The 14,214-nt window shown below is 42.5% G+C and overlaps 1 protein-coding gene across 2 annotated transcripts in view; it reads left to right on the top strand.

Moving 5' to 3' along the window:
* The window catches only part of LOC146681980 (NACHT, LRR and PYD domains-containing protein 12-like), a 427,057-nt gene extending 422,758 nt beyond the window's left edge, over positions 1-4,299 (top strand). For both annotated transcript variants that reach the window (XM_085448432.1, XM_085448434.1), the window contains one exon: positions 4,077-4,299. In XM_085448432.1, the coding sequence (XP_085304558.1) occupies positions 4,077-4,272 (196 nt within the window). In that variant the 3' untranslated portion in view covers positions 4,273-4,299. The remainder of the gene's footprint in view (positions 1-4,076) is intronic.
* Positions 4,300-14,214: the final 9,915 nt, after the last annotated feature.

A 14,214-nucleotide genomic window follows, 5' to 3' on the forward strand; every position in this document is an offset into this window, starting at 1 on the left:
ACTGTAGGACTGAAAAAATGTAAGAGAAGAGAAGAACACTCCCGAGTGTGGGAGGACAGAAGGATCAGCTTTATTTCAGATTTGAGAGATAAACTTTATTTATTTATTTATATATTTATTAATTTATTTAGGACAGTGCATGTTAATGAACATAAATTGTAAAAAAAAAAAATTACATGAATGTAAACATACCAGATTATAGCCAAGGACTAATTTCCATCTGTTGTCCTTAAGCATAAAAATAGACATAATAATTCATAAAAATTCATCATTCATTCATAATAAAAACTCCGTCACCAAACTTACACATACACACCATTCTGTTCCCAAATAAAACATTAAAACTGTACAATTCATACATGATCGCACACTTGATTTGTCCATAACCAGTTTTTCACCTTTGCCTTAAACAAACTGAGTGTAGAGCATTCTCTAATGGGTTGAGGAAGACTGTTCCACAGATGGCCTCCCTGGACAGAGAGGACGTTCTGCCCAAATGCTGTCCGTCTGTGGGGTATAAACAAGTCTCCTCGGATTGTAGCTCGAGTGGTCCTGTCTGAGCTTTCTTTATGCCTAATGAACTGCTTTAATGGTGGTGGAGCAAGGGAGTGTAAGACTTTATATATTAAACTCACTCTTTTAAGTTTCACCTAGTTATTGAAGTTCAGTAATTTATGTTTTTTTAACACATGACAGTGGTGGTGGGAAGTCGGTTTTTTGTCAAGTAGTTTTAAACGTCTTTTATAAATGTTTTCAATAGTTTTAAGTGTTGTTGGACAAGCAAGTGACCAGGACGTCAAACAATAGTCCATATGAGAGATGATCATTGAGTAAAAATAAGTTTTTGCAACATTCATATTTAAATTATTACGTATATGATTAAAATTTCGATTATTAAATTTAAGTACCTGGGACACTTTATTTATGTGACTCTTGAAGGATAATGTTGGGTCTAGAATGACCCCAAGATATTTAAATTCTGGAGCTAATTCAAGCTCTACTCCATCATATTTATATTTCAGTTTGTGATGATTGTGTTCTTGTTGTGACTACAGGAGCCGTCCTCAGATTCAGACCTCAGCACCACCCAGTGACAGCAGACAGATCATCCTATAGTTTCACTCTTTGTAGTAACTCCATAATTAACTGATGAAAACAGTCCAAAGGTTAAAGTACCACATGCGCTGTCAGTGACAGCTGCAGCTGTTTAAAGATAAAGTTAAAAGGATGAATCACCCATGTAACTGTGTCACTGTATATCAGCATCAACAGGACCTGAGTTTGGTGTTTGAGAGAGCTGTTGTCTACGTCTGTGTGCTGTCATTGCTCAGTCTGACCGAACGATGGACAGACTCAAGTTTGACTTTGAATCAAACTGTGTTGTTAAACAGTTTCATGGTTCAAAAAACAAAACAATCAAAAACACTTTTTTCATACTTGTGTTAAGTTTTGTATAGAAATGAGACCAAATTGATTGTGAGGTTAAATGTGATAGAAACAGCTCACACTGACATCCATCCTGATCAAACATGAGTGTCATGAAGCCTGTTTGCAGTTATTTGCACTGTTTTCCTCTCTGGATGTTGTTTCTGTTCAGCTGTGAGTATAAAAGGCTCCATTCTACAACCTGTTTGTGTTAGTTGTTCAATAGAAACATTATTTTCTGCTGATGTTGCACTTCTTTCATTCACAACCAAAGAGTTTTTGACGTCCGCATCAAAATACAAAGATCAGTATTGTCTAATGTTTTGGCTGCAGTGTGTTTTTGCAGACAGGTATAACTGAACAGCTTTAGTGTTTAGATTTTTTAAACTTGAGTATGAACTTATACAAAATGCAGCAAGATATTAAAAAAACGTTTGATTATAAAATCGACTATATTGGATTCATATCGATATCGGACATAAAAAGTGGCATCGTTCCATCTCTGCTTTGACTAGAGACACAGCTCTAATCAAAGAGGTGGTCCGCTTGCCTCCGCCCCAGAGAGAAGGGTTACATCTCCTGGGTTTAGGTGCGGCTTGCCCCTCTGAGGGCGGGGGTACCTGGACTTGGGATATAGAGTATGTTTGGGGAGTGCGACGGTCTGTGCAGTTTCTATTTGTGTCTGTCTACACGTTGGGTGAGTGCCGAGTATTTGGTTGTGCATATGGGGTGGGAATGCACGTTTGTGTCCGCGTGCGCCTGTCTATGTGTCAGGTTGGGTCTTAGACTCCACCTCTCTGGGTACATCTCAGGCCCTCCAAAGTACGGAGGCCTATCTCCCCTCACCACACTCCCTGCCGGTGGCTGATGCCCTCAGACGTTGGTGTGTTGGTGGTCCTTGTCGTCTGGGGCTGGGCGCTCATGTATGTACCGGCTCACTCCTGGTGGCCGATTGGCGATTCCCCCCCTTTTGGTGGTCCTCCTCGGGTCCTTGTACTCTGGGGCCTCTGGATATCTGGGGCCTGGATCTCCTCCATACCTGCTTCATACCCTGGGGGACGGGGCTATGGCTCCCCACACTCCCTAGCAGATCGTTACATGGAGAAACCTTTGGAATACAAGCATGCTGATCCACACAGGTGTGCACACAGGTGTACACACGGGTGTTCACAGACGCGGACTACACCTTTATGGCTGCTGCCTCTAAGCACATTGTGCGCCGTCTATCTTGCGTGCTGCACAATATCGTTTATTATTTAGTATCTACTGTTATCTACTACTAGCTAGTTTATTGTGATGGTGCTGTTTTTATTATGTTGTTTGCTTTCTCTTCTGTTTTTTTTTCTCCATACAGGTGATCCAGGTGTTTTGTTTGTTTTTCTTTTTTTCTTCCCCCCCTTCTCACCGTCTCTTCTCCCCTTTGGTTTTCTTTCTCTCCCTCTCTTTCTTTCATTCTCTCTCCCTGTCCTGTCCCCCAGTCGTGTCTGTCCCGTTTGTAGCAACCGAAAATAAAATAAATTCATAATTATAATAAAGGTCAATCAAATGGACCAATATGGAAAGGCCATGATGATCCACTTGGTAAAATAAATCCGCTTGGCATCTTTCTTGGCGTTAAGACAACAATTCTGATGGCTAAAGATCCAAATGGGACACACAAAAAAAAAGAGACACAGCTCTGTGTTTTCCAATTTGTCATCGTTTTGAAAGTTTACATTTCTTCAGTGTTGAGCAGCAGAAATGAGACTTTCCTGTCAGAGGTCATTTTTTAAAAAATGAGGTGAATCAACCATGAAAACCATGAATCAACATGTGAACATGAGCTGATGCTGCTGAAGTGAAGCAAAGTTACAGAGCTTTGATTAATATTGAGTAAGAACTGGACTCTCATACAGCGAGACTCAAATGCCTTTAAACATCAGCTTATCCTGCTGATCCAAGTCCAACACTGAGTTTGTAAAAACATGTTTGTCAATCATTTTGTTTGGTTTCTGAGGAAAATGATTCAATAACTTGCTGCTAATACACAACATTTCATCATATTTCCTCATAACCCTCTTTTGTCTGACCATTTGATCCCATTTGAATTTGCAATAAAGGATCCACAGAGTTTGGTGACAATAATGACAGTAGATGTTTGTGTGAAAGTGCTGGAAGCAAATGAGTGTGTGATGTTCTTTCAGTGTTGCACTTTGTAGACGCTCCCTGAGCACTGGTCTCACAGCCAGCTGCACATAGAGACCAGTGTTGTTAGTCCAGGTCAGAAGATGACTTGTTGGAATGAAAATGAGCTTGTAGTTTGTCTGCTTTAATAATGTGACTGGAAAAAGGTGTTGGACTTCAAATATGTCCATTTCTGTCACACTTCACCTTTAAAAGTGAAGCCATGTGGTTCCTGGAAGGAAAAACACGACTTTTTCAAGTCTTTGTCCTGTTTTTATGAGAAATGTACGACTTTAATGTGAAACATTCAGAGTTTTTTCTCTTGTTGTGTTTGTTTGAAGCTGCTTCCTGTTGGCTTCAGCTGTTTGGAGTTTCCATTTTCTAAACTTCTACATTCTGAACCTTCTTCAGCTCTGAACAGATGATGAAACACTGAATGATTTCAAGCTCTTTGTCTAATAAACTTACATCTTTCATTCTTTATACAGATTGAAGGACTGTGGTTTGTCAGAGATCAGCTGTGATTATCTGGCAGCAGCACTGAAGTCCAACCCCTCCCATCTGAGACAGCTGGACCTGAGCGACAACAACAACCTGCAGGATCCAGGAGTGAAGCATCTGTGTGGTTTCCTGGAGAGTCCAGGATGTAAACTTGAAACTCTGAGGTCAGTCAGCATGTTTTAGTTGTGCTGAGATGAATATGATGTGAAAGTTGTGCTGACACTAAACTGCAGACATCAGGCTGATATTATACTGATCCACACTGAGGATCTTCATGGTAAAGTCTGTTTTCTTCTTCTCTGGTTTAGTCCATTGACTGCAGCAGAACAATGTTCACATTTCAAACAGTGATACTCAACGTATGGCCCGCGGCCCACACGCGGCCTGCCCACCTTTCCTGATTCAGAGAGAGGGGACCCTGATTAACTGTGTAGCTTCTTCCTCACAGTTCTAAGTATCAGACACAACAATGAATAATCCACAGCTGACTGTCTTTAGCAGGTCAAAGGTCACGGCACACAGCAGACAGTCAGAAATATTCTAACTCTGATCATTTATCAGTTGTGACACTGTGAGACTTGATCAGAGGTGTGATCATCACAGCAGAGGCCTTTGTGTCAAAGTCACTGAGGATCAAACAGAAACACATGAAGCAGATTTTCCTCTTCTGGCTTTTTATAGCAGATAACCTTCAAAATATTCTGCAGTCGATCAAAAACTGAAGCAAACCATGAAGCAACATGTGAACATGAGCTGATGCTGCTGAAGTGAAGCAAAGTTACAGAGCTTTGATTACAGACACAGCTGAGAGTTTGTAATCTGTCATCATTTTAAAAAGTTTCCATGGAACAGCAGAAATGAGGCTTTACTGTCAGAGGCCGACAGCACTGAACACAACAGCAGACTGGTGGCTAATAAACAGTGAATGATGCAGAAACAGATGTTTGAAGCTGTTCTTGGAGTACACTGAGAGAGAGAGAGCTGTGCAGGCAGGAACAGCCAAAGTCAGAGAGAATTCATGAGCATATTGATCAAACGTGAAGCAGAGTTTGGATCTTCTTTTGCTGCTGCTTCACTCAGTTTTGGTTGGAGACAGATGAAACCTGCAGCTTCAGGATCTGTGAGCTGTCCACTTTCAGCCCCGACGGCGTGTCCGTGTACGTGCCGTCGAGTGAACGATCCACGCTCTGTGTTTCCATCTTTGTGTGTTTAGCTGCTCTCATTTACTGTTTTATCTGTTTGCTGCTTGTTGAAATAGTTTGTGAGCTTTAACCTGAGATTCTGGCAAAATACATTTATATTAAACATCGATTCAGGATTGAATGAATCAACATCGTTTTATTCAAATTAAAACCATTTAAATGGGAACATGAATTTTTTACAGCCGCCTCTAATGCTGGGTAATGTCAGCTGGTCCATGTGCAGCTGGCTGTGAGGCTCAGGGAGCGTCGACAAAGTGCAACACTGAAAGAACATCATCCATAAATATTGAGTAAGAACTGGACTCTCATACAGCGAGACTCAAATGCCTTTAAACATCAGCTTATCCTGCTGATCCAAGTCCAACACTGAGTTTGTAAAAACATGTTTGTCAATCATTTTGTTTGGTTTCTGAGGAAAAAGATTCAATAAGTTGCTGCTAATACACAACATTTCATCATATTTCCTCATAACCCTCTTTTGTCTGACCATTTGATCCCATTTGAATTTGCAATAAAGGATCCACAGAGTTTGGTGACAATAATGACAGTAGATGTTTGTGTGAAAGTGCTGCAAGCAAATGAGTGTGTGATGTTCTTTCAGTGTTGCACTTTGTAGACGCTCCCTGAGCACTGGTCTCACAGCCAGCTGCACATAGAGACCAGTGTTGTTAGTCCAGGTCAGAAGATGACTTGTTGGAATGAAAATGAGCTTGTAGTTTGTCTGCTTTAATAATGTGACTGGAAAAAGGTGTTGGACTTCAAATATGTCCATTTCTGTCACACTTCACCTTTAAAAGTGAAGCCATGTGGTTCCTGGAAGGAAAAACACGACTTTTTCAAGTCTTTGTCCTGTTTTTATGAGAAATGTACGACTTTAATGTTCTTTTTTTTTTTAACTCAATTTTTATTATAATTTACAACATTGCAACTTGTACTTGTCAATGTTCACAAGTAGGACAGTTACAGGAACTGCAATGCAGAAATGTAGATTAAAATAAGAACTGCAATTAGGAAGCACAAAACAAAACTGGGAAGCAAAACAAAACCCAAGCAAGCAAACAGACAACAACAGAAACAAAAAGAAAACAAAACATAAACTTTATGTAATATTAAATAACTTGTGACAAACTTAGCCGTAAATGGACAAAACGAAACAGACCTATGCTAAATTATTGAAACAGTAAAGCATGTATGGGTCGCCAACGCTCAGTAAACAATTCTCTCTGAATCCGCAGAGCAGATGTTATTTCCTCCATCTGGTAAATTTATGTTGCTTTATCAATCCACATATTATATGAAGGTGGGTCAAGATTCAGCCATTTAATAGTGATACACTTTAGTGCTGCTGTAAGATTCTTAAGAGATACGTTTTATTGTTTCCCGCAAAACCCTTTGGTAAGACTCCTAAAATGGCTAACTGTTGGTCTTTGTTAATGGTTGTTGGAAAACTGTACTGAGAACTTTAAATATGTCATTCCAAAGTGAGCAGATTTTTGGGCATGACCAGAATATATGTGAGTGGGTTCCTAAAGAAGTACCACAATTTCGCCAGCAGGTGTCAGGATTTGTAGGCTTCATTTTGGCAATTATCTCTGGGGTTCTAAAATATCTCATGACCACCTTCTATTTAAATTCTCTCCACAGCCCAGAATTAGTCACCAGATGGGCTTCACCGAACACCTCTTCCCAGGTGTCCTCTGAGATTTGAGTGCCAGTCTCAGCTTCCCACCTTGCCTTAATATCCAAAGTTGCATTTGTATTGAAACTCATAAATGCGTTATAAAAATGACTGATTAATTTTGGGGAGGAATTACTTTGAAATGTTTTTAGAAATATTTCCTCAATGGGTGAGGGCTCCAAAACTTGCCTCCATTCTTTATGTTTTGTCAAAAAGCTTCTTAGCTGCAGAAATCTAAAAAAGTCAGAAGAAGGAAGCCGAAACTGACCTCAACTGTTCAAATGAGCTCAGGTGCCCATTCCTCACAACATGACAAAGTTGATGAAGCCCGCTATGTGACCATGCTCTGAAGCCAGAGTCTTCCACAATAGGAGAAAAACCCTGCAGGGAGGAGAGGCTTGATAACATTGAAATTTCTTTTGGAAGACCAAATGATTGTTTGATTCTACGCCAAATCTTTAGTGTGACCCTCGTCCGTTCCCCCATATGCACATTTTTAATTGAAATGTTAGAACAAAGCAGGGATTCCAATGATCTTTCGCACATTGTCTTCTCAATGTTTAGCCACTGAGTTTCAGACAAATCCCGCACCCATACAGTCAGGGGTCTCATCTGAGCTGCCCAGAAATAATATTTCAGGTTTGGAACAGCCAATCCCCCCTGCAGCTTTGACAGTTTTAATGTTTGGAACTTGATCCTTGGGCGTTTGCCTTGCCATATAAATTTGGAAAAAAGTTTATCTAAATTATCAAATGTAGAGTTGGGAATGTTAATAGGCAGCATTTGAAAAAGGTCTAGAAGTCTTGGCAATACATTCATACGTATACTCTCGATCCGACCCAAGAAAGACAGAGGCAGGACTGTCCATCTCTCTAAATCTTTTTTTATTTTTGCAACTATAACTTCATAATTTACTTTAAACAAGTCTGATAATGAGTGAGGAATTTGAATTCCTAAATACTTGATACATTCGTTTGGCCATTTAAAGCCACATCGCTCCTTGAATGTTAGTGAAATGTTTCCTCCTATATCCATTGCCAATGTTTTGTCAATATTAACTGTGTAACCAGAGAGGTAAACGTATGTACTAATAATTTCTTTTAAATGAGGTAAACTGACTGCAGGATTTGAAATGTATAAAAGTACATCGTCTGCATAGATGGACAATTTATGCTGTTCTCCATTAATTGAAAGGCCCTGAATTTCATGTTCTGATCACCACCTGCACTCATGTATATATCTATCTACTTAGCACTTTTAATTCTTATTCTTATTTTTATTTTAATGTCTATTTTAGCGTAATTTATGACAGTATGTTTGCACTGAAGCACCGCAGCAATTTCCTAATGTTGTAAACCTGCTCAACATTTGGCAATAAAACCCTTTCTGATTCTGATTCTGATTCATCCCTAATCAGAATCAGAATACTTTATTGATCCCTGGGGGAAATTATTTTTTTGTTACAGTGCTCCATTATAAACCAACATAAACCAACATTAAGACAAGACAGACAATATGCTAACTAAGAATAGTACAATATATACATATTAGGGGTGCAACGATACACAAAATTCACGGTTCGGTTCGGTTCGATACTTTGGTGTCACGGTTCGATATTTTTTCGATACAAAAAGAAATGTTCATGCCTTTTTAATTTGTCATTTATTAAAATTATAAATATATATTTTAACTCAAAAGTACAGTTTTTAAATTTAACCCTAACCCTTGTGCGTGTTTTTTATTTTGACAGCGAATGCGCACCAGGGGACCACTTATGTGCAGCCCTGGTTACAGTGGGGCAAAAAAGTATTTAGTCAGCCACCGATTGTGCAAGTTCCCCCACTTAAAATGATGACAGAGGTCAGTAATTTGCACCAGAGATACACTTCAACTGTGAGAGACAGAATGTGAAAAAAAAATCCATGAATTCACATGGTAGGATTTGTAAAGAATTTATTCGTAAATTAGGGTGGAAAATAAGTATTTGGTCACCTCAAACAAGGAAAATCTCTGGCTCTCACAGACCTGTAACGTCTTCTGTAAGAAGCTTTTCTGTCCCCCACTCGTTACCTGTATGAATGGCACCTGTTTGAACTCATCATCTGTATAAAAGACACCTGTCCACAGCCTCAAACAGTCAGACTCCAAACTCCGCCATGGCCAAGACCAAAGAGCTTTCGAAGGACACCAGGAAAAGTATTGTAGACCTGCACCAGACTGGGAAGAGTGAATCTACAATAGGCAAGCAGCTTGGTGTGAAAAAATCAACTGTGGGAGCAATCATCAGAAAATGGAAGACATACAAGACCACTGATAATCTCCCTCGATCTGGGGCTCCACGCAAGATCTCATCCCGTGGGGTCAAAATGATCATGAGAACGGTGAGCAAAGATCCCAGAACCACACGGGGGGACCTGGTGAATGACCTGCAGAGAGCTGGGACCAAAGTAACAAAGGTCACCATCAGTAACACACTACAACGGCAGGGAATCAAATCCCGCAGTGCCAGACGTGTTCCGCTGCTGAAGCCAGTGCATGTCCAGGCCCGTCTGAAGTTTGCCAGAGAGCACATGGATGATACAGCAGAGGATTGGGAGAATGTCATGTGGTCAGATGAAACCAAAGTAGAACTTTTTGGTATAAACTCAACTCGTCGTGTTTGGAGGAAGAAGAATACTGAGTTGCATCCCAAGAACACCATACCTACTGTGAAGCATGGGGGTGGAAACATCATGCTATGGGGCTGTTTTTCTGCCAAGGGGACAGGACGACTGATCCGTGTTAAGGACAGAATGAATGGGGCCATGTATCGTGAGATTTTGAGCCAAAACCTCCTTCCATCAGTGAAAACTTTGAAGATGAAACGAGGCTGGGTCTTCCAACATGACAATGATCCAAAACACACCGCCTGGGCAACAAAGGAGTGGCTCCGTAAGAAGCATTTGAAAGTCCTGGAGTGGCCTAGCCAGTCTCCAGACCTCAACCCCATAGAAAATCTGTGGCGGGAGTTGAAAGTCCGTGTTGCTCGGCGACAGCCCCAAAACATCACTGCTCTCGAGAAGATCTGCATGGAGGAATGGGCCAAAATACCAGCTACTGTGTGTGCAAACCTGGTAAAGACCTATAGTAAACGTTTGACCTCTGTTATTGCCAACAAAGGTTATGTTACAAAGTATTGAGTTATATTTTTGTTATTGACCAAATACTTATTTTCCACCCTGATTTACGAATAAATTCTTTACAAATCCTATCATGTGGATTCATGGATTTTTTTTTCACATTCTGTCTCTCACAGTTGAAGTGTACCTCTGGTGCAAATTACTGACCTCTGTCATCATTTTAAGTGGGGGAACTTGCACAATCGGTGGCTGACTAAATACTTTTTTGCCCCACTGTATATAGCTCATCATATTGCAGCCACAGAATTTATTTTGTCCATGAAACCATAAAGCTGCACTTTCTTTTTGCCTTATAGTCTGATTTGTCATAACTTCTCCGTTTTGTGGTAAGCTTTTCTTTGGCTGTCACTTCTTCACCCTGACCTGTCTTATTTGGCTCAGCAGAACTAAAATATATATCCTGCTGCTTTTACACACGCACTCACATAACACTCAGCGATTCTCTGCGCGATCAACCTCTCACATGTTTAAGCTGCGGGAGATTTCACTTGTCATGTTTGCATAGTAAGCTAACGATTAATAAGACGATGTCAGAGGAATTGGTGCACAAATTATCACCACTCACCAATCAGTGCTGTCGCTCTCTACACACAGTTCGCGCGATTGCAAAGTGAAAGCAAAAAACAATGCCAATGACATAATTACCCAGCTACATTTCCGAAAGAATGCAAAAGCATTGACATATATTTTTCCTTCCTACAATAGCCCGACGGGCAGGGCAGAGATAGATTTTGGTAGCCCGACTGGAAAAATCGCTAGCCTCAGGACGTCGGGCTAGCGATATTGCGAGCCCTGTATCTGACTGAGGAATCACTCATCTTTGGAAAAGAGAGTTTATTACAGAGAAATGTCTCTTTCCAAAATAAAAGCTATACTATACGCTTCTTCTGGGCTATATTCTCAGCAGCATATTAAACATATCAGGTCCCCATAAGGAGAATCATGTGCTAACGGCTGTCTAAATGACTCTGGTAAAGTTTGTAGCATGCGTGCTTGTTGTTTTTGTCTGCTTCCACTTGTCTTTGCACTAGGATGATGTCGGAGTAAATGTGCAGTCATATTCGTTGTGTTCCCACTAGTGCTTTCAGGTTAATCTCATTGAAATGACCTTAACGCCACAACACGGCAAATCTCCTTTAACGAGCTACCCCTGATCGCCCCGTGCATCGGGCTAGACGGCCAACACGTTAACGAGCTAACTGCGCTAACACACTAGCTCCATGACGCACTTACCTTCAGGGTCATACGTCACATGAAAACCAAAATAATTCCAAACGCCAGATCTGAATGAGGGTGGGGGAGGTTCAATTTGCCATGTTGCAAGGAGAGCTTAACTTCTGTCTCGCTAGCTTGCCCTGCGCTCTTCCTTCTGACGATGCTGTCTGTGTTGAGCGCTCAGTGGATCTGCGCTCGACAAGTGCAGCCTAGGCGGAGTAGTCAAACGCAGATTCACTGAGCGCTCAACACAGACAGCATCGTCAGAAAGAAAGTTGATAAAATAAATTACAAATTTTGTATTGTTCGATACATATGTGTACCGAACCGAAAGCACTGTATCGAACGGTTCAATATCGATACGAATATCGTTGCACCCCTAATACATATATATATATATATATATATATATATATATATATATATATAAGTCACTCATTAATAAATAGCTGGAAAAGAAACGTGTAGTTGTAGCAGTAAACAGTGTGTTAAGTGGATACGTTGTACAGGGAGCCACAGGCAGGAAAGATTTCCTGTGTCGTTCAGTGGTGCTTTTCGGTAATCTCAGTCTCTCACTGAACGTGCTCCTGTGACTGACCAGCATGTCATGGAGTGGGTGGGAGGTGTTATCCAACATTGTCTTTATCTTGGACAGCATCCGCCTCTCCGACACCACCTTGAGGGAGTCCAGCTCCATCCCCACAGCATTACTGGCCTTACGGATTAGTTTATTAAGTCTGTTGGCATCTGCTACCCTCAGCCTGCTCCCCCAGCATGCAACAGCATAGAGGATCGCACTGGCCACAACAGACTCATAGAAAATCCTCAGCATTTTCTGGCAGATGTTGAAGGACCTCAGTCGCCTCAAAAAATAGAGACGACTCTGGCCCTTCCTGTAAAGTGCTGTGGTGTTTTTAGCCCAGTCCAGTTTATTGTCAATGTGTACTCCAAGGTATTTATAGTCCTCCACAATGTCAACACTGTCCCCCTGGATTGAAACAGGGGTCAAGTGTTTCCCGGTCTTCCTGAAGTCCACGATCAGTTCCTTGGTCTTTGCCACGTTGAGCTGCAGATGATTCTGCTCACACCACGTGACAAAGGAGTCGACCACAGCCCGGTACTCTGTCTCATCATCCCTGCTGATACATCCAACCACCGCAGAGTCATCAGAAAACTTCTGAAGATGGCAGGTCTCTGTGCAGTGGCTGAAGTCTGTGGTGTAGAGGGTGAAGAGGAAGGGGGAGAGGACAGTCCCCTGTGGTGCCCCTGTGTTGCTGATTACCTTGTCAGACACACACTGTGGGAGACGTACATATTGTGGTCTTCCTGTCAGGTAATCAACAATCCAGGACACCAGAGAAGCATCCACCTGCATTGCTGCTAACTTATCGCCCAGGAGGGTCGGCCTGATGGTGTTGAAAGCACTAGAAAAGTCAAAAAACATGACCCTCACAGTGTTCGCCGGCTGGTCCAGATGGGTGTAGATACGATTGAGCAGGTAGATGATGGCGTCCTCAGTTCCGAGACGAGGCTGATAAGCGAACTGAAGGGGATCCAGATGTGGTCTTACTATGGGTCGCAGCTGGTCCAGGATGAGCCTTTCCAGGGTCTTCATGATGTGGGAGGTCAGTGCCACGGGCCTGTAATCCTGGGGGCCACTGGGACGAGGCGTCTTTGGTACAGGGACGAGGCATGATGTCTTCCACATCACTGGGACCCTCTGCAGACTCAGACTCAGCATAAACAGTTTATGAAAGACTCCACACAGCTGGGGGACACAGGTCTTGAGGACAAGGGGACTCACTCCGTCTGGTCCAGCAGACTTGCCTGAGTGAAGTCTCCTCATTTGCATCTCAACCTGGTATTGAGTGAAGGTGATGGGTGGGGGAGGGGTGTCAGGAATCTCACAGGAGGCAACAGCGCCATGTGAAGAGAGAGGCTGGCGCAGTGGTGTGGCTCTGGATTCCAGACTGACTACAGGTGAGGTTGTGGGGGTGTGAGCAGACACTGTGGTGTCGAATCTATTGAAAAACAGATTCGCGTTGGTGGTTCTTTGTGTCCGGGGGTGGGCGTCAAGGTACACACCGGCTCACTCTTTGGCGGCCGCTTATCGGGGCCTGGAGCTTGGGGCTCGCTCGGGCCACTTCGGAGGTGGGGTGCCCCCGACCTCTCGGCCTGGGGCTCGGTCACTCAGGCACAGCTGGCTGCCGGCGGAGCTCACGGGCGCGTCACTGCAACCCCCCCTGGCTTCTGCTCCGCGGCTGCTGGGTGAGCCCTCATCTGGGACTCTCCTCAGCTCTTTCTGGGACAGTGGCGCGGCTGCCCCTCTGTTGGTCTTCCTTGGTCTCTTGTGTTCTGGGGGCCTCTGGATGTCTGGAGTTTTGATCTCCTCCATACCTGCTTCATGCCCTGGAGGATGGGGCTGTGGCCCCCCCCACACCCTCTAGCAGATCATTACATGAAGGAACCTTTTAAAAACAAGCGCGTCCATGCTCACAGGTGTACACACGGGTGATCACACCCACAAACTACACCCTTTTTGGCTCCTACCTCAAAGCACACTGTGTTCTGTTGATCTTATGTGCTGCACAATAATGTTTAATATTTAGTATTTACTGTCATATTCCCATATATCATTGTGATGTTGTTTATTCTATTACTCTTGTTTTCTTCTGCTTGTTCTCTTTTTTCTTTCTCAACAGGTGATCCAGGTGATTGATATATGCATTTTTTTTTCTGCCCATTCTGTTGGTTTTTGTTTTTTGCCCTTCTCCCCCGTCCCTCTTCTCAGCTGTTTCTCTTTCCCTCTTTCTTTCTCCCCTTCTTTCCCCCAGTCAAGTCTGTCCCGTAT

Source organism: Copadichromis virginalis, linkage group LG23 (genome assembly GCF_057382275.1).
Source record: "Copadichromis virginalis isolate Kocher_CV1m ecotype Utaka linkage group LG23, C_Virginalis_male_GT1.1, whole genome shotgun sequence".
NCBI classification, from domain to species: Eukaryota; Metazoa; Chordata; class Actinopteri; order Cichliformes; family Cichlidae; genus Copadichromis; species Copadichromis virginalis.